This window comes from Bos mutus, chromosome 3 (genome assembly GCF_027580195.1).
Source record: "Bos mutus isolate GX-2022 chromosome 3, NWIPB_WYAK_1.1, whole genome shotgun sequence".
NCBI classification, from domain to species: Eukaryota; Metazoa; Chordata; class Mammalia; order Artiodactyla; family Bovidae; genus Bos; species Bos mutus.
This window is the reverse complement of record NC_091619.1, coordinates 66848270-66866806: the sequence shown is the minus strand read 5'-3', so window position 1 is coordinate 66866806 and position 18537 is coordinate 66848270. Positions and strand designations below refer to the sequence as shown.

Below are 18537 nucleotides of genomic sequence, written 5' to 3'. Positions count from 1 at the left end.
TAACACCTATCCTGCTCAAACTCTTCCAGAAAATTGCAGAGGAAGGTAAACTTCCAAACTCATTCTATGAGGCCACCATCACCCTAATACCAAAACCTGACAAAGATCCCACAAAAAAAGAAAACTACAGGCCAATATCACTGATGAACATAGATGCAAAAATCCTTAACAAAATTCTAGCAATCAGAATCCAACAACACATTAAAAGATCATACACCATGATCAAGTGGGCTTTATCCCAGGGATGCAAGGATTCTTCAATATCCGCAAATCAATCAATATAATACACCACATTAACAAATTGAAAATAAAAACCATATGATTATCTCAATAGATGCAGAGAAAGCCTTTGACAAAATTCAACATCCATTTATGATAAAAACTCTCCAGAAAGCAGGAATAGAAGGAACATACCTCAACATAATAAAAGCTATATATGACAAACCCACTGCAAACATTATCCTCAATGGTGAAAATTGAAAGCATTTCCTCTAAAGTCAGGAACAAGACAAGGGTGCCCACTTTCACCATTACTATTCAACATAGTTTTGGAAGTTTTGGCCACAGCAATCAGAGCAGAAAAAGAAATAAAAGGAATCCAAATTGGAAAAGAAGAAGTAAAACTCTCACTATTTGCAGATGACATGATCCTCTACATAGAAAACCCTAAAGAGTCCACCAGAAAATTACTAGAAATAATCAATGACTACAGTAAAGTTGCAGGATATAAAATCAACACACAGAAATCCCTGGCATTCCTATACACTAATAATGAGAAAACAGAAAGAGAAATTAAGGAAACAATTCCATTCACCATTGCAACGGAAAGAATAAAATACTTAGGAATATATCTACCTAAAGAAACTAAAGACCTATATATAGAAAAAACTAAAAACACTGGTGAAAGAAATCAAAGAGGACACTAATAGATGGAGAAATATACCATGTTCATGGATTGGAAGAATCAATATAGTGAAAATGAGTATACTACCCAAAGCAATTTATAGATTCAACGCAATCCCTATCAAGCTACCAACAGTATTCTTCACAGAGCTAGAACAAATAATTTCACAATTTGTATGGAAATACAAAAAACCTCGAATAGCCAAAGCGATCTTGAGAAAGAAGAATGGAACTGGAGGAATCAACCTACCTGACTTCAGGCTCTACTACAAAGCCACAGTTATCAAGACAGTATGGTACTGGCACAAAGACAGAAATATTGATCAATGGAATAAAATAGAAAGCCCAGAGATAAATCCACGCACATATGGACACCTTATCTTCGACAAAGGAGGCAAGAATATACAATGGATTAAAGACAATCTTTTAACAAGTGGTGCTGGGAAATCTGGTCAACCACTTGTAAAAGAATGAAACTGGACCACTTTCTAACACCATACACAAAAATAAACTCAAAATGGATTAAAGATCTAAACGTAAGACCAGAAACTATAAAACTCCTAGAGGAGAACATAGGCAAAACACTCTCTGACATACATCACAGCAGGATCCTCTATGACCCACCTCCCAGAATATTGGAAATAAAAGCAAAAATAAACAAATGGGACCTAATTAACCTTAAAAGCTTCTGCACATCAAAGGAAACTATTAGCAAGGTGAAAAGACAGCCTTCAGAATGGGAGAAAATAATAGCAAATGAAGCAACCGACAAACAACTAATCTCAAAAATATACAAGCAACTCCTACAGCTCAACTCCAGAAAAATAAACGACCCAATCAAAAAATGGGCCAAAGAACTAAATAGACATTTCTCCAAAAAGACATACAGATGGCTAACAAACACATGAAAAGATGCTCAACATCACTCATTATCAGAGAAATGCAAATCAAAACCACTATGAGGTACCATTTCACACCAGTCAGAATGGCTGCGATCCAAAAGTCTACAAATAATAAATGCTGGAGAGGGTGTGGAGAAAAGGGAACCCTCTTACACTGTTGGTGGAATGCAAAGTAGTACAGCCACTATGGAGAACAGTGTGGAGATTCCTTAAAAACTGGAAATAGAACTGACTTATGATCCAGCAACCCCACTGCTGGGCATACATACTGAGGAAACCAGAAGGGAAAGAGACACGTGTACCCCAATGTTCATCGCAGCACTGTTTATAATAGCCAAGACATGGAAGCAACCTAGATGTCCATCAGCAGATGAATGGATAAGAAAGCTGTGGTACATATACACAATGGAGTATTACTCAGCCATTAAAAAGAATACATTTGAATCAGTTCTAATGAGGTGGATGAAACTGGAGCCTATTATACAGAGTGAAGTAAGCCAGAAGGAAAAACATAAATACAGTATACTAACGCACATATATGGAATTTAGAAAGATGGTAACAATTACCCAGTGTACGAGACAGCAAAAGAGACACTGATGTATAGAACAGTCTTATGGACTCTGTGGGAGAGGGAGAGGGTGGGAAGATTTGAGAGAATGGCAATGAAACATGTAAAATATCATGTAGGAAACGAGTTGCCAGTCCAGGTTCGATGCAGGATACTGGATGCTTGGGGCTGGTGCACTGGGACGGCCCAGAGGGATGGTATGGGGAGGGAGGAGGGAGGAGGGTTCGGGATGGGGAACACATGTATACCTGTGGCGGATTCATTTTGATATTTGGCAAAACTAATACAATTATGTAAAGTTTAAAAATAAAATAAAATTGGAAGAATAAAAAAAAAAAAAAAAAACATAAGTCTGTATCAGGCATGATTTAAATTTATTTTACTCAGAAATCAATGGGCTTGGATGCTTTTTTCCTAAATATTTCTTTTCATTTTTACTGGCTACAGAGATGTTAACTGAGAGATAGTTCAGAGTGTTTATGACAGCAATTGATTCACCATGGATCAGTTGATAAAGAATCCGCCTGCAAAGTAGGAAACCCTGGTTGGATTCCTGGGTCGGAAAGATCTGCTGGAGAAGGGATAGGCTACCCATTCTAGCACTCTTCGACTTACCTTGTGGCTCAGCTGGTAGAGAATCTGCCTGCAATGCGGGAAACCTGGGTTCAATCCCTGGGTTGGGACGATTCTCTGGAGAAGAGAAAGGCTGCTCACTCCATTATTCTGGCCTGGAGAATTCCATGGGCTATATAGTCCATGGGGTCACAGTGTCAGACATGACTGAGCAATTCTCTCTTAAACAAGAAAATGACCATCTTTGTGTTTATTTAAACATTTAATTCATTGCTTTATTTCACTGTATCTGATTCATCAATATTTTAGATAGTGGTTATTTACTCTATGCATATGTCTATTTATGTACACATCAGCTATTCTATTAGAATTATTAGTAATGAGATTTTTAGAAAGAAAAGCAATGTGTTAGTTTCTGCTCAGCAGGTTTTCTCTGTCAAAATATATTTCAAATGAACTAATAAAAGGACCTGGATTTTACTTCATTTTTTTGCTATAATAGTGACAGCTATTTGGTTGCAATAAATAATTTTGGAATTATATTTTCAGGTAGCATATATTCTACATAATGCTAATGACAAGTCACTCATATTAATTGATGAACTTGGCAGAGGTACTAATACAGAAGAAGGTATTGGCATTTGTTATGCTGTTTGTGAACATCTGCTGAGCTTAAAGGTATTCCTCTCTATTTTATTTTATTTTTTTGCTACATCAGTGTTTTTATTTTATTTATTTATTTTTCTTTTTTTAATTTAATTTTATTTTTAAACTTTACAATATTGTATTAGTTTTGCCAAACATCAAAATGAATCCGCCACAGGTATACCCGTGCTCCCCATCCTGAACCGTCTTCCCTCCTCCCTCCCCATACCCTCCCTCTGGGTGGTCCCAGTGCACCAGCCCCAAGCATCCACTAATTTCGAGTCCTTTAAAAAAATTTTTTTATTGAAAGAAAAAATTTTTTAATTGTATAGTCTTTAAAATTGTATCGGTTCAGTTCAGTTCAGTCACTAAGTCGTGTCCGACTCTTTGTGACCCCATGAATCGCAGCATGTCAGCCTCCCTGTCCATCACCAACTCCCAGAGTTCACTCAGACTCATGTCCGAGTCAGTGATGCCATCCAGTCATCTCATCCTTTGTCATCCCCTTCTCCTCCTGCCCCCAATCCCTCCCAGCATCAGGGTCTTTTCCAATAAGTCAACTCTTCGCACGAGGTGGCCAAAGTATTGAAGTTTCAGCTTCAGCATCAGTCCCTCCAATGAACACCCAGGACTTATCTCCTTTAGGATGGACTGGTTGGATCTCCTTGCAGTCCAAGGGACTCTCAAGAGTCTTCTCCAACACCACAGTTCAAAAGCATCAATTCTTCGGTGCTCAGTTTTCTTCACAGTTTAACTCTCACATCCATACATGACCACAGGAAAAACCATAGCCTTGACTAAACAGGCCTTTGTTGGCAAAGTAATTATCTCTGCTTTTGAATGTGCTATCTAGGTTGGTCGTAACTTTCCTTCCAAGGAGTAAATGTCTTTTAATTTCATGGCTGCAGTCACCATCTGCAGTGATTTTGGAGCCCAAAAAAAGTCTGACACGGTTTTCACTGTTTCCCCATGGGACTAGATACCATGATCTTGGTTTTCTGAATGTTGAGCTTTAAGCCAACTTTTTCACTCTCCACTTTCACATTCATCAAGAGGCTTTTTAATTCCTCTTCACTTTCCGCCATAAGGATGGTGTCATCTGCATATCTGAGGTTATTGATATTTCTCCTGGCAATCTTGATTCCAGCTTGTGCTTCATGCAGCCCAGCATTTCTCATGATGTACTCTGCATAGAAGTTAAATAAGCAGGGAGACAATATACAGCCTTGACATACTCCTTTTCCTATTTGGAACCAGTCTGTTGTTCCATGTCCAGTTTGAACTGTTGCTTCCTGACCTGCATATAGGTTTCTCAAGAGGCAGATCAGGTGGTCTGGTATTGCCATCTCTTTCAGAATTTTCTACAGTTTATTGTGATCCACACAGTCAAAGGCATTGGCATAGTCAATAAAGCAGAAATAGATGTTTTTCTGGAACTCTCTTGCATTTCGATGATCCAGCGGATGTTGGCAATTTGATCTCTGGTTCCTCTGCCTTTTCTAAAACCAGCTTGAACATCTGGAAGTTCACAGTTCATGTATTGCTTGTGAGATGAGTGCAATTGTGCGGTAGTTTGAGCATTCTTTGGCATTGCCTTTCTTTGGGATTGGAATGAAAACTGACCTTTTCCAGTCCTGTGGCCACTGCTGACTTTTCCAAATTTACTGGCATGTTGAGTGCAGCACTTTCACAGCATCATCTTTCAGGATTTGAAATAGCTCCACTGGAATTCCATCACCTCCACTAGCTTTGTTCATAGTGATGCTTTCTAAGGCCCACTTGACTTCACATTCCAGGATGTCTGGCTCTTGATGAGTGAGCACACCATCGTGATTATTTGTGTCGTGAAGGTCTTTTTTGTACAGTTTTTCTGTGTATTCTTGCCACCTCTTCTTAATATCTTCTGCCTTTGTTACATCCATACCATTTCTATCCTTTATCGAGTGCCTTACAATTTTCAAAAGTTTCACACAGATGATTTCATACAATCCTATAATATCTGCTTTTGTATTCCCTCTGCCTGTATTTTGCCTCTGCCTCCTTCCCTCTTCCCACTAGTAAATACTAGTTTGTTTTCTGTATCTCTAAGTCTGTTCTTTTTATTTACTAGTCTGTTGTATTTTTTAGATTTCATATATAAGTTATATCATACAGTAATGTCTTTCTCTCTGATTTTATTTCACTTGGCATAATGCCTTCTAAGTCCATCTGTATTGTTGCAAATGGCAAAATTTCATTCTTTTTTCAGACACAGAAAACAAATTTAAACTTACCAAAAGGGAAAGTGGGGAAGGGTAAACTAGGAATTTGGGATGAACAGATTAACACTACAAATACAGGATAGATAAAAATAAGGACCTATTGTATAGCATAGGGAACTGTATTTAATGTCTTGTAATAACCTATAATGGAAAAGAATATGAAAAAAAGAGTGTATATGTTCTCTTGCTATACATCTGAAATATTATAAGTCATCTGTACTTCAATTTAAAAATCTTTGATTTTTTTATGACTGTGAAGTATTCATTTATATATTTGTACACATAGCACACACGCACACACATATATATAAATATCTCACATATTCTTTATCCATTCATCTATTGATGGATACGCGTTGTTTCCATACCTTGGCAATGGTAAATAATTGTGTTGAGTCTTTTTTTAATGTATCCATTATAGATTTATCACAAGTGAATTTTATAGGCACCTGTGGATAGCTCTTTAAACCATGTAGGTAAAAAAAAACATACCATAGCATTTGTATTTTTGTTACTTTATTTCTGATGGAAGCAGAAACAGTTACTATAATAGTCATGATATAGAAAGGAAAGAAATCAAGAATTAACAATAATATCAGAACTAGTCACTTGGCTTTAATCAAATTAAATAGCAAAACATGAAGACATTTCAGTTGACTCCATGTGTAATAACATTGACTGCAATATCACAATATGAAGTAAATGAGGCATCGGAGAAGGCAGTGGCACCCCACTCCAGTACTCTTGCCTGGAAAATCCCATGGACGGAAGAGCCTGGTAGGCTGCAGTCCATGGGGTCTCTAAGAGTCGGACACGACTGAGCAACTTCACTTTCACTTTCACTTTCCTGCATTGGAGGAGGAAATGGCAACCCACTCCAGTGTTCTTGCCTGGAGAATCCTAGGGACAGGGAACCCTGGTGGGCTGCCGTCTATGGGGTCACACAGAGTCAGACACGACTGAAGTGACTTAGCAACAGCAGCAGGCATCTGAAGTCACTTTATGGAAAATCTTTACTTAAGATTTCATTCCTTTAGAAAAAATGTTTTTTTCATAAATCAGCTGTGTAAAACAGACTATGAATTTTGCTCTGTTATTAAGGTAATTTGTAAAACAGTGTTTTAGATAATCAAAATATATATTGGTATGAAAAAGCTTAAAAATATTTTTATATAATTAAAGTAGCTTAGAATATTCCTAAGATGAGTTTCTGTTCCTTAAGTAAGAGCCCACAGTGATTTAGTATATATAGAATGAGAAAAATCTTTTTTGCCTTTGTTTTCTTTTTTTAAACATTTATTATTATTTTTATTTTTAAAACTTTGGGCACCCAGTGTAGTATGTGGAATCAGTTCCCTGACCAGGGATGGAACCCATGGCCCCTGCAGTGGACTAGTGGTATGGGCCTAACCACTGGATCACCAGGGAATCCTCCCCTTTCAAACTTTTTTTTTTCTTTTAAAAGATTTTTCTTTTGGGACTTATGTGGTGGGTTAGTGGTTAAGAATCCACCTGCCAATGCAGGGGACAAAGGTTTAACACCTGGCCTGGGAAGATCCTACAAGCCATGGAGCAGCTAAACCTGGGCACCACAACTACTGAGCCTGTTGTGCTCCAGGGTCCATACTCTGTAAAAAGAGAAGCCACCGCAATGAGAAGCCCATGCACTGCAACTAAAGAGTAGCTCCTGCTTACCACAATTAGAGAAAGCCCTCGTATAGCAAAAATAAATAAATTTTTAAAAGTCTCTTTTCATTCTTCTTTGAAAAACAATCTTGTTTCATACTTGAACAAAGTTATGTGATAAGTTAAAACTAATATTCATAGATAACATTAGCCTTTGTAATTCTGAATCTATTTCAGTTGATAAGAATTTCAGATATAAATAAGATATATATATTACTTACTGAGAGTAAAAGCTAATTAGTAATAATGATGCTTAATTTTATATGTCAGCTTGACAGGACTATGGAGTACCCAGACATTTGGTCAAACATTTTTTTTTTCTGGGTGTATCTGTGAGGGTGTTGCTGGATGACATTAGTATTTGAATTAATAGTAGAATGAGTAAATCAGATTGCCCTTTCTAATGTGAGTGGGTCCTATCCAGTCACTTTTGAGTGGGGCCTAGTTGAAGGCCTGAATACAAGAAAAAAATTGACCCTCTAGAGTATGAGGAAAACTCCTGCCTGACTGCTTCTGATCTGGGACATCAGTTCTTTCCTGCCTTTGGTCTTGAACTGAAACATCAGCTCTTTATGGGTTTTGAGTTTACTAACATTTAGACTAGAACTACACATTTGGCTCCCCTGGTTTTCAGGCCTTTAGACATGGAGCAGAATGACATCATTAGCTTTCCTGAATCTCCAGTTTGATGATTGCAGATGTGGGGACTTGTCAGTCTCCATAATCATGTGAGCCCATTCCTTATAGTGAATCTTTTTTCTTTCTCTCTACAGACAGATACACACACACACACACATCCTGTTAATTCTGTTTCTCTGGAGAACCCTTATACAGATTGTTATCAAGAGTGGTTCTAGGGGAACAAATATTTAAGAATGAATGTTTTGAGTCTGTTCTAGACTTTCAGGAATTGACTTTCTAATCTTATTAGATTGTAATACTAATGACTCCATTTCCAGTAGTGGAGAAGGTACTGATAGTTCATAGTGTAATCTACCAGTACAAATGTGCAAAATATCATCATGGATACTCTTAATCAATCACTTACAAGAAACAAGGAAAATGACTTTGTGAAATGAGGACTATTATGGTAGGAGAGAACAAATGGAAGCCACCAGTACTGTTCCTGGATCATAGAAAAAGCAAGGGAATTAAAAAAAAAAAAATCTGCTTCTGCTTCATTGACTATGCTACGTCTTTGACTCTGGATCATAACAAACAGTGAAAAATTCTTAAGATATAGGAATACCAGATCACCTTACCTGTCTCCTGAGAAACCTGTATACAGTATAAAAAGCAACAGTTAGAACCAGGCATGGAACAACAGACTAGTCCAAAATTGGGAAAGTAGTATGTCAAGGTTGTATATTATCACCCTGATTATTTAACTTATATGCAGAGCACATTATGTGAAAGGCCAGGCTGGAGGAAGCACAAGCTGCAATCAAGATTGCTGGGAGAAATATCAGTGACCTCAGATATGCAGATGGTACCACTCTAATGGCAAAAAGCAAAGAGGAACTCAGGAGTCTTTGATGAGGGTAAAAGAGCAGAGTGAAAAAGCTGGCTTAAGACTCACCATTTAAAAAACTAAGATTATGGCATCTGGTTCCATCACTTCTTGGCAAATAGATGGGGAAAAACTGGAACCGGTGACAGACTTTATTTTCTTGGGCTCCAAAATCACTGAAGACAGTGACTGCAGCCATGAAATTAAAAGACACTTGCTCCTCGGAAGAAAAGCTATGACAAACCTAGACAGTCTTAAAAAGCAGAGACATCACTCTGCTGACAAAAGTCCGTATAGTCAAAGCTATGGTTTTTCCAGTAGTCATGTATGAATATGAGAGTTGGACCATAAAGAAGGCTGAGTGCTGAAGAATTGATGTATTCGAATTGTGGTTCTGGAGAAGATTCTTGAGAGTCCCTTGGACAGCTTGGAGATCAAGCTCAGTTCAGTTCAGTTCAGTTCAGTCGCTCAGTTGTGTCCAACTCTTTGTGACCCCATGAATCGCAGCATACCAGGCCTCCCTGTCCATCACCAACTCCCAGAGTTCACTTAGACTCACATCCATCGAGTCAGTGATGCCATCCAGCCATCTCATCCTCTGTCATCCCCTTCTCCTTCTGCCCTCAATCCCTCCCAGCATCAGAGTCTTTTCCAATGAGTCAACTCTTCCCACGAGGTGGCCAAAGTACTGGAGTTTCAGCTTCAGCATCATTCCCTCCAAAGAAATCCCAGGGCTGATCTCCTTTAGAATGACTGGTTGGATCTCCTTGCAGTCCAAGGGACTCTCAAGAGTCTTCTCCAACACCACAGTTCAAAAGCATCAATTCTTCGGCACTCAGCTTTCTTCACAGTCCAACTCTCACATCCATACATGACCACTGGAAAAAACCATAGCCTTGACTAAATGGACCTTTGTTGGCAAAGTAATGTTTCTGCTTTTCAGTTGCTATCTAGGTTGGTCATAACTTTCCTTCCAAGGAGTAAGCGTCTTTTAATTTCATGGCTGCAATCATCATCTGCAGTGATTTTGGAGCCCCAAAAAATAAAGTCTGACACTTTCCACTGTTTCCCCATCTATTTCCCATGAAGTGATGGGACAAGATGCCATGATCTTAGTTTTCTGAATGTTAAGCTTTAAGTCAACTTTTTCACTCTCCTCTTTCACTTTCATCAAGAGGCTTTTTAGTTCTTCACTTTCTGCCATAACGGTGGTGTCATCTGCATATCTGAGGTTACTGATATTTCTCCCGGCAATCTTGATTCCAGCTTGTGCTTCTTCCAGCCCAGCGTTTCTCATGATTTACTCTGCATTTAAGTTAAATAAGCAGGGTGACAATATGCAACCTTGATGTACTCCTTTTCCTATTTGGAACCAGTCTGTTGTTCCATGTCCAGTTCGAACTGCTGCTTCCTGACCTGCATATAGGTTTCTCAAGAGGCAGGTCAGGTGGTCTGGTATTCCCATCTCTTTCAGAATTTTCCACAGTTTATTGTGATCCACACAGTCAAAGACTTTGGCATAGTCAATACAGCAGAAATGGATGTTTTTCTGGAACTCTCTTGCCTTTTTGATGATCCAGTGGATGTTGGCAATTTGATCTGTTTCCTCTGCCTTTCCTAAAACCAGCTTGAACATCTGGAAGTTCACAGTTCACATACTGCTGAAGCCTGGCTTGGAGAATTTTGAGCATTACTTTACTAGTGTGTGAGATGAGTGCAATTGTGTGGTAGTTTGAGCATTCTTTAGCATTGCCTTTCTTTGAGATTGGAATGAAAACTGACCTTTGCCAGTCCTGTGGCCACTGCTGAGTTTTCCAAATTTGCTGGCATATTGAGTGCAGCACTTTAACAGCGTCATCTTTCAGGATTTGAAATAGCTCCACTGGAATTCCATCACCTCCACTAGCTTTGTTCATAGTGATGCTTTCTAAGGCCCACTTGACTTCACATTCCAGGATGTCTGGCTCTAGGTGAGTGATCATACCATCGTGATTATCTTGGTCATGAAGATCTTTTTTGTACAGTTCTTCTGTGTATTCTTTAGAGCAGGCAGCAAAGTTCAGGTGATAAAGCCAGGGGGTCTGATTAAACAGCCCACAGTGCTACTTTCCAAAGGGCTGTTGCAGTTTATAATGCTATCAGCTATGATGAGGGAACTAAATTTACTGTCTTAATAAAAAAAGATATTATAGTATATATAAGATGATACTTCAAAATTTCTTTAATTTGCATGTATCTCATTAATAGTATGGGCCTCCCAGGTGGCACAGTGGTAAAGAATCCACCTGCCAGTGCAGGAGACACAAAAGATGTGGGTTTGATCCCTGGGTTGGGAAGATCCTCTGGAGTAGGAAAGGGCAACCCACTCCAGTATTCTTGCCTGGAAAATTCCATGGACAGAGGATCCTGAAGGGCTACAGTCCCTGGGGTCACAAACAGTTGGACACGATTGAGCAACTGAGTATGCAGGCGTAAAATTTGAGGATATAATAGTTATTGTGAACATCGTCTCTAGCTTCTAAATAGTTTACTGGGTTTCTAAATATTTTCTTGGGACTAGCCTGGTTTTCTAGTGGTTAAGAATCTGACTGCCAGTGCAGGGAGCATGGGTTCGATCCCTGGTCTGGGAATATTCCACATGCTGCAAGATAACTAGCCCGTGCGCTGCACCTACTGAGCCTATGCACACTAGAGCCCATACTCTGAAACAAGAGAAGCCACTGCAATGAGAAGCCCATGCACAGCAACTGGAGAGCAGCTCCCACTCACCATAACTAGAGAAAGCCCATAGGCAGCAATGGAGACCCAACACAGCCAAAAATAAATTTCTAAGAAATAATTTTCCTGTTGCTTTATAAACTTTGTTTGTTTTATACCCCCTTTGATTTGCTTAATAGTTGAGATTTATTACATATTTTTCTGTCATATACAAAACCTTGCTAACTGCTTTCCATAACTGATAGTCATTTGCCAGTCAAATATTTTCTTTTTAATGTTTTACTGTTTAAATTTTCCACTAATCTTATATTTTATTTCTCACTGGTGTCTTAAAACATAATTAGTCATATCTGCCTCAGTAACTCTGGACACAGGGCAGGAAGCCACTGTGCTGGTCTTAAGTCACTTGAACCATCTCCATCAAAATCACCTAGAGTGCTTAGAGAAAATGCAATTTCCTGGGGCCCTAAATTACAGTTGCTGATTGAGAATGTGAGGGGGATAAGCATCAATAATTTGCATCTTTAACAAGCTCCCCAGGGGATTACTAAACTTGAAGAATCATTGTACTAAGCAGTGTTCTCAACCTTTTTTTCCCCCTGTATAAGTACCTAACCCTAACATAATGCAAATATAAAAGCAAAAACCTATGCAGTTTCAAATACCTAAGATAATCCACTGATTTCACTTTCCCTAAACTGCTTATATATGGGAGGAATCTACTTTTAAGGTAAAGTTTTTTTAAAGTGAGGGAAATGTTATGATTTTGTTTGTGGGTAACTTCTCTAATAAATGATTACCTCAGTTAATAGCTATATTTCTGGTAAACATCCTTTAAATATCTTCAGATTCTTTCTTTTAGGATTTTTGCATTTGTCCTCTTTTCCATAATGTAACATACATGTGTTTCTATAAACATAATAAATATTTCCCTCATTGAATATAAAATTTCAAAATATTTTAAGATGAGTTGACCATGTTAGCCTCAAAGTTCACCAGTTTCATTACATTTCTGTGAAGCTACTTAATAAGTTAAAATAAATTTTATGTTTAAATAGTTAAAATTTTCTAGTGCATTTAAAAATGCTGATATTCATTATATATTTTAGGCATTTACACTGTTTGCTACACATTTCCTGGAACTGTGCCAGATAGATGTTCTGTATCCTAATGTAGAAAACATGCATTTTGAAGTTCAACATGTAAAGAACACTTCAAGAAATAAAGAAGCAATCTTGTATACCTACAAACTTTCTAAGGGACTCACAGAAGAAAAAAATTATGGTATGCTTATAAAAATTTTATATTTGTATACTATATATATATATATCTGTGTATATAAATGTGTGTATATGCTGAAATACTATTTATTCTCATAAGATAAACTTTCTTTCCTGTTTATTTGACTATCAGTCTAAGCAATTTTATCTTTCATTCTTTTGAATGCTTATATGCTCTAAGACTGTATTTTCTATGTCAAATTCACATTTTTATGTATTAAGCTTGTTTCAAAAACATATTAACAGTAACTATGTAGAATTATAATACATGGGAGCCCCAGAAGTATAGTTTCTATACTTAGGAAAATGTAATTTAGTTGTACTTGAATGTTATATACTGAATTGGAAATTATATATTTCTTAGACACTCTTTTAGTAACAAGGTCCTTCCTCTTCAAATTTGGAGAACTTGATAATTAAATCTTAAGTCTTAAAATGGAATGTGTTACCAAATTATGTGTGTTCATAAAATTGGTTAGATATTTTCTATCTAAATCATTATGATACATGTAAAGTTGACAGATTCAGGGAATTTTCAATTGACTTTTATATTTGTTGTTCAGTCACTCAGTCATGTTGACTCTTCATGAACTATGGACTGCAGCACACCAGGCTTCCCTGTCCTTCACCATCTCCTGGAGCTTGCTCAAACTCATGTCCACTGAGTCGGTGATGCCATCCAACCATCTCGTGCACTATCATCCCCTTTTCCTCCTGCCTTCAGTCTTTCCTAGCATCAGGGTCTTTTCTAGTGAGTTGGCTCTTCTCATCAGGTGGCCAAAGTATTGGAGCTTCAGCTTCAGCATTAGTCCTTCCAATGAATATTTGGGATTGATTTCCTTTAGGGATTGACCGGTTTGATATCCTTGCAGTCCAGGGAACTATCAGTCTTTTCCAACACCACAGTTCAAAAATATTAATTCTTCGGTGCTCAGCCTTTATGGTCCAACTCTCACATTCATACATGACTACTGAAAAACCATAGCTTTGACTATACAGACCTTTGTTGGCAAAATAATGTTTCTGCTTTTTAACATGCTGTCTAGGTTTGTCATAGCTTTTCTTCCAAGGAGCAAATGTATTTTAATTTCATGGCTTCTGTGCCCATCTGCAGTGATTTTGGAGCCCAAGAAAATAAAGTCTCTCACTGTTCCCATTGTTTCCCCATCTATTTGCCAAGAAGTGATGTGACCAGATGCCATGATTTTCGTTTTCTGAATGTTGAATTTTAAGCCAGCTTTTTCACTCTCGTCTTTCTCTGTCATCAAGACGGTCTTTAGTTCCTCTCAACTTTCTTCCACTAGGGTGTGTCATCTGCATATCTGAGGTTATTGCTGTTTCTTCTGGCAATCTTGATTCCAGCTTGTGCTTTATCCAGCCCAGCATTTCATGTGATTTACTCTGCATAAAAGTTAAATAAGCAGGGAGACAATATACAGCTTCTATGTACTCCTTTCCCAATTTGGAACCAGTCCGTTGTTCCATGTCTGGTTCTAGCTGCTGCTTCTTGACCTGCATACAGATTTCTCAGGAGGCATGTAAGGTGGTCTGGTATTCCCATATCTTTCAGAATTTTCCACAGTTTGTTGTGATCCACACAAAGATTTTAGCCTGGTCAATGAAGCAGAAGTCGATGTTTTTGTGGAATTCTCTTGCATTTTCTATCATCTAGTGGATGTTGGCAATGTGATCTCTGGTTCCTCTGCCTTTTCTAAATCCAACTTGAACATCTGGAAGTTCTTGGTTCACGTACTATTGAAACCTAGCTTGGAGAATTTTGAGCATTACTTTGCTAGCATGTGAGATGAGTGCAATTGTGTTGTAGTTTGAACATTCTTTGGCACTGCCCTTCTTTGGGATTGGAAGGAAAACTGACCTTTTCCAGTCTTATGGCCACTGCTGAGTTTTCCAAATTTGCTGGCATATTGAGTACAGCACTCTCACAGCATCATCTTTCAGGATTTGAAATAGCTCAGCTGTAATTCCATCACCTCCACTAGCGTTGTTTGTAGTGATGCTTCCTAAGGCCCACTTGGCTTCGCACTCCAACATGCTTCCTCTAGGTGAGCGATGACACCATTGTGGTTATCTGGGTCATTAAGATCTTTTTTGTGTAGTTTTTTATGTATTTTTGCCACCTCTTCTTAATATCGTCTGCTTCTGTTAGGTCCATACCATTTCTGTCCTTTATTGTGCCTATCTTTGCACAAAATGCACCCTTGGTATCTCTCATTTTCTTAAAGAGATCTCTAGTCTTTCCCATTCTGTTGTTTTCCTCTATTTCTTTGCATTGATCACTGAGGAAGGCTTTCTAATCTCTCCTTGCTATTCTTTGGAACTCTGCATTCAGATGGGTATATCTTTCCTTTCCTCCTTTGCCTTTCAATTCTCTTCTTTTCTCAGCTATTTGTAAGACATCCTCAGATAACCATTTTGCCTTTTAGCATTTCTTTTTCTTGGGAATGATTTTGATCACCACCTCCTATATAATGTTCTTCAGGCAATCTGTCTACCAGATCTGATCCTTTGAATCTGTTTGTCACTTCCACTGTATAATTGTAAGGGATTTCATTTAGGTCATACTCAAATGGTTAGTGATTTTTCCCTACTATCTTCAATTTAACTCTGAATTTTGGAATAAAGAATTCATGATCTGAGCCACAGTCAGCTCCTGGTCTTGTTTTTGCTAACTGTATGGAGCTTCTCCATCTTCAGCGACAAAGAATATAATCAGTCTGATTTTGGTATTAACCATCTGGTGATTTTCCTGTGTAGAGTCGTCTCTTGTTTTGTTGGAAGAGGGTGTTTGCTATGACCAGTGCTTTCTTTTAGCAAAACTCTGTTAACCTTTGCCCTGCTTCATTTTGTACTCCAAGGCCAAACTTGTCTGTTACCCAGGTATCTCTTGACATCCTACTTTTGCATTCTAGTCCCCTATAATGAAAAGGACATCTTTTTTGGGTGTTAGTTCTAGAAGGTCTTGTAGGTCTTCATAGAACTACTCAACTTCAGCTTCCTTGGCATTAGTGGTTGGGGCAAAGACTTGGATTACTGTGATATTGAATCATTTGCCTTGGAAATGAACAGAGATCATTCTGTCATTTTTAAGATTGCACCCTAGTACTGCATTTTGGACTCTTGTTGACTATGAGGGCTACTCTATTTCTTCTAAGGGATTCTTCACCACAGTACTAGATGTAATGTTCATCTGAATTAAATTCACCCTTTCCACTCCATTTTAGTTCACTGATTGCTAAAATGTCGATGTTCACTCTTGCCAGCTCCTGTTTGACCACTTCCAATTTACCTGGAAACACAGACCTAACATTCCAGATTCCTAAGCAATATTGTTCTTTACAGCATTAGACTTAGTTTCACCACTAGACACACCCACAACTGGGTGTTGTTTCTGTTTTGACTCAGCCTCTTTATTCCTTCTGGAGCTATTTCTCACTCTTCTCCAGTACCATAGTGGGCCCTACTGACCTGGGGAGTTCATCTTTCAGTGTCATATATTTGCCTTTTCATACTGTTCATGGGATGTGAAGGCAAGAATGCTTAAATGGTTTGCTGTTCCCTTCTCCAGTGGACCACATTTTATCAGAACTCCCCAGCATGACCTGTCTGTCTTGAGTGGCTCTACATAGCATGGCTCATAGTTTCATTGAGTTAGACAAGTCTGTGATCCATGTGACCAGTTTGGTTAGTTTCCTGTGACTGTGGTTTTCATTCTATCTGCCCTCTGATGGATGAGGATAAGAGGTTTATGGAAACTTCCTGATGGGAGGGACCCCCTGTGTGGAAAACTGGGTCTTGCTCTGATGGGTGGGACCATCCTCAGTACATCTTTAATCCAATTTTCTGCTGATGTGGTGTGGTTGTGGTCCCTCCCTGTAGTTTGGCCTCAGGCCAAACTATTGCAGGAGTAATGGTGGTAATGGTGACCTCCTTCAAAGGACTTACCCCAGTACAATGCAGCTCCCAGGACTGTTGTGGTCAGTGCTCCTGACCCTTGGCAGGCCACTGTCAACCCACACCTCCATCAGAGACTTCTGGACACTCACAGGCAAGTCTGGTTCAGCCTCTTGTGGGGTCACTGCTCCTGTCTCCTGGGTCCTGGTGTACACAAGGTTTTGTTGTGCCCTTGAAGAGTCTGTTTCCCCAGTCCTTTGGAAGTTTTGTTATCAAATCCCTTCAAAGTCAAATTCCCTCAGGGTTCTCAGGCCCTTTGCCAGGTTCCCAGGTTGGGAAATCTGTTGTGAGCCCTAGAACTGTGCAACAGTACAAGAACTTCTTTGGTATAATCTAAATCTAAGATAGTGGCAGAGTATATCATGAGAAATGCTGGGCTGGATGAAGCACAAGCTGGAATCAAGATTGCTGGGAGAAATATCAGTAACCTCAAATATGCAGATGACACCACCCTTATGGTAGAAAGTGAAGAACTAAAGAGCGTCTTGATAAAAGTGAAAGAGGAGAGTGAAAAAGTTGGTTTAAAGCTCAACATTCAGAAAGCTAAGATCATGGCATTCGGTCCCATCACTTCATGGCATATAGATGGGGAAACAGTAGAAACAGTGGCTGACTTTATTTTTTTGGGCTCCAAAATCACTGCAGATGGTTATTTCAGCCGTGAAATTGAAAGACACTTACTCCTTAGAAGGAATGTTATGGCCAACATAGACAGCATATTAAAAAGCAGAGACATTGAATGGATAAGAAAGCTGTGGTACATATACACAATGGAGTATTACTCAGCCATTGAAAAGAATACATTTGAATCAGTTCTAATGAGGTGGATGAAACTGGAGCCTATTATACAGAGTGAAGTAAGCCAGAAAGAAAACACCAATACAGTATACTAACGCATATATATGGAATTTAGAAAGATGGTAACAATAACCCTGTATGTAAGACAGCAAAAGAGACACAGATGTATACAACAGTCTTTTGAACTCTGTGGGAGAGGGAGAGGGTGGGATGATTTGGGAGAATGGCATTGAAACATGTATAATATCATATATGAAACGAATTGCCAGTCCAGGTTCAATGCATGATACAGGATGCTTGGGGCTGGTGCACTGGGATGACCCAGAGGGATGGTATGGGGAGGGAGGTGGGAGGGGGGTTCAGGATGGGGAACACGTGTATACCTGTGGCAGATTCATGTTGATGTATGGCAAAACCCATACAATATTGTAAAGTAATTAGCCTCCAATTAAAATAAATAAATTAAAAAAAAAGAAAAGCAGAGACATTACTTTGTCAACAAAGGTCCATCTAATCAAGGCTATGGTTTTTCCAGTAGTCATGTATGGATGTGAGAGTTGGACTGTGAAGAAAGCTGAGCACCGAAGAATTGATGCTTTTGAACTGTGGTGTTGGAGAAGACTCTTGAGAGTCCCTTGGACTGCAAGGAGATCCAACCAGTCCATCCTAAAGGAAATCAGTCCTGGGTGTTCACTGGAAGGACTGATGCTGAAGCTGAAG

At 38.7% G+C, this 18537-nt stretch overlaps 1 protein-coding gene across 1 annotated transcript in view; it reads left to right on the top strand.

The window, feature by feature from the left end:
• Positions 1-18537, top strand: part of MSH4 (mutS homolog 4) — a 105075-nt gene that overhangs the window by 79188 nt on the left and 7350 nt on the right. Inside the window, exons 17-18 of the mRNA XM_005893467.2 lie at positions 3497-3625; positions 12877-13051. Of these exons, the coding sequence (XP_005893529.1) occupies positions 3497-3625; positions 12877-13051 (304 nt within the window). The remainder of the gene's footprint in view (positions 1-3496; positions 3626-12876; positions 13052-18537) is intronic.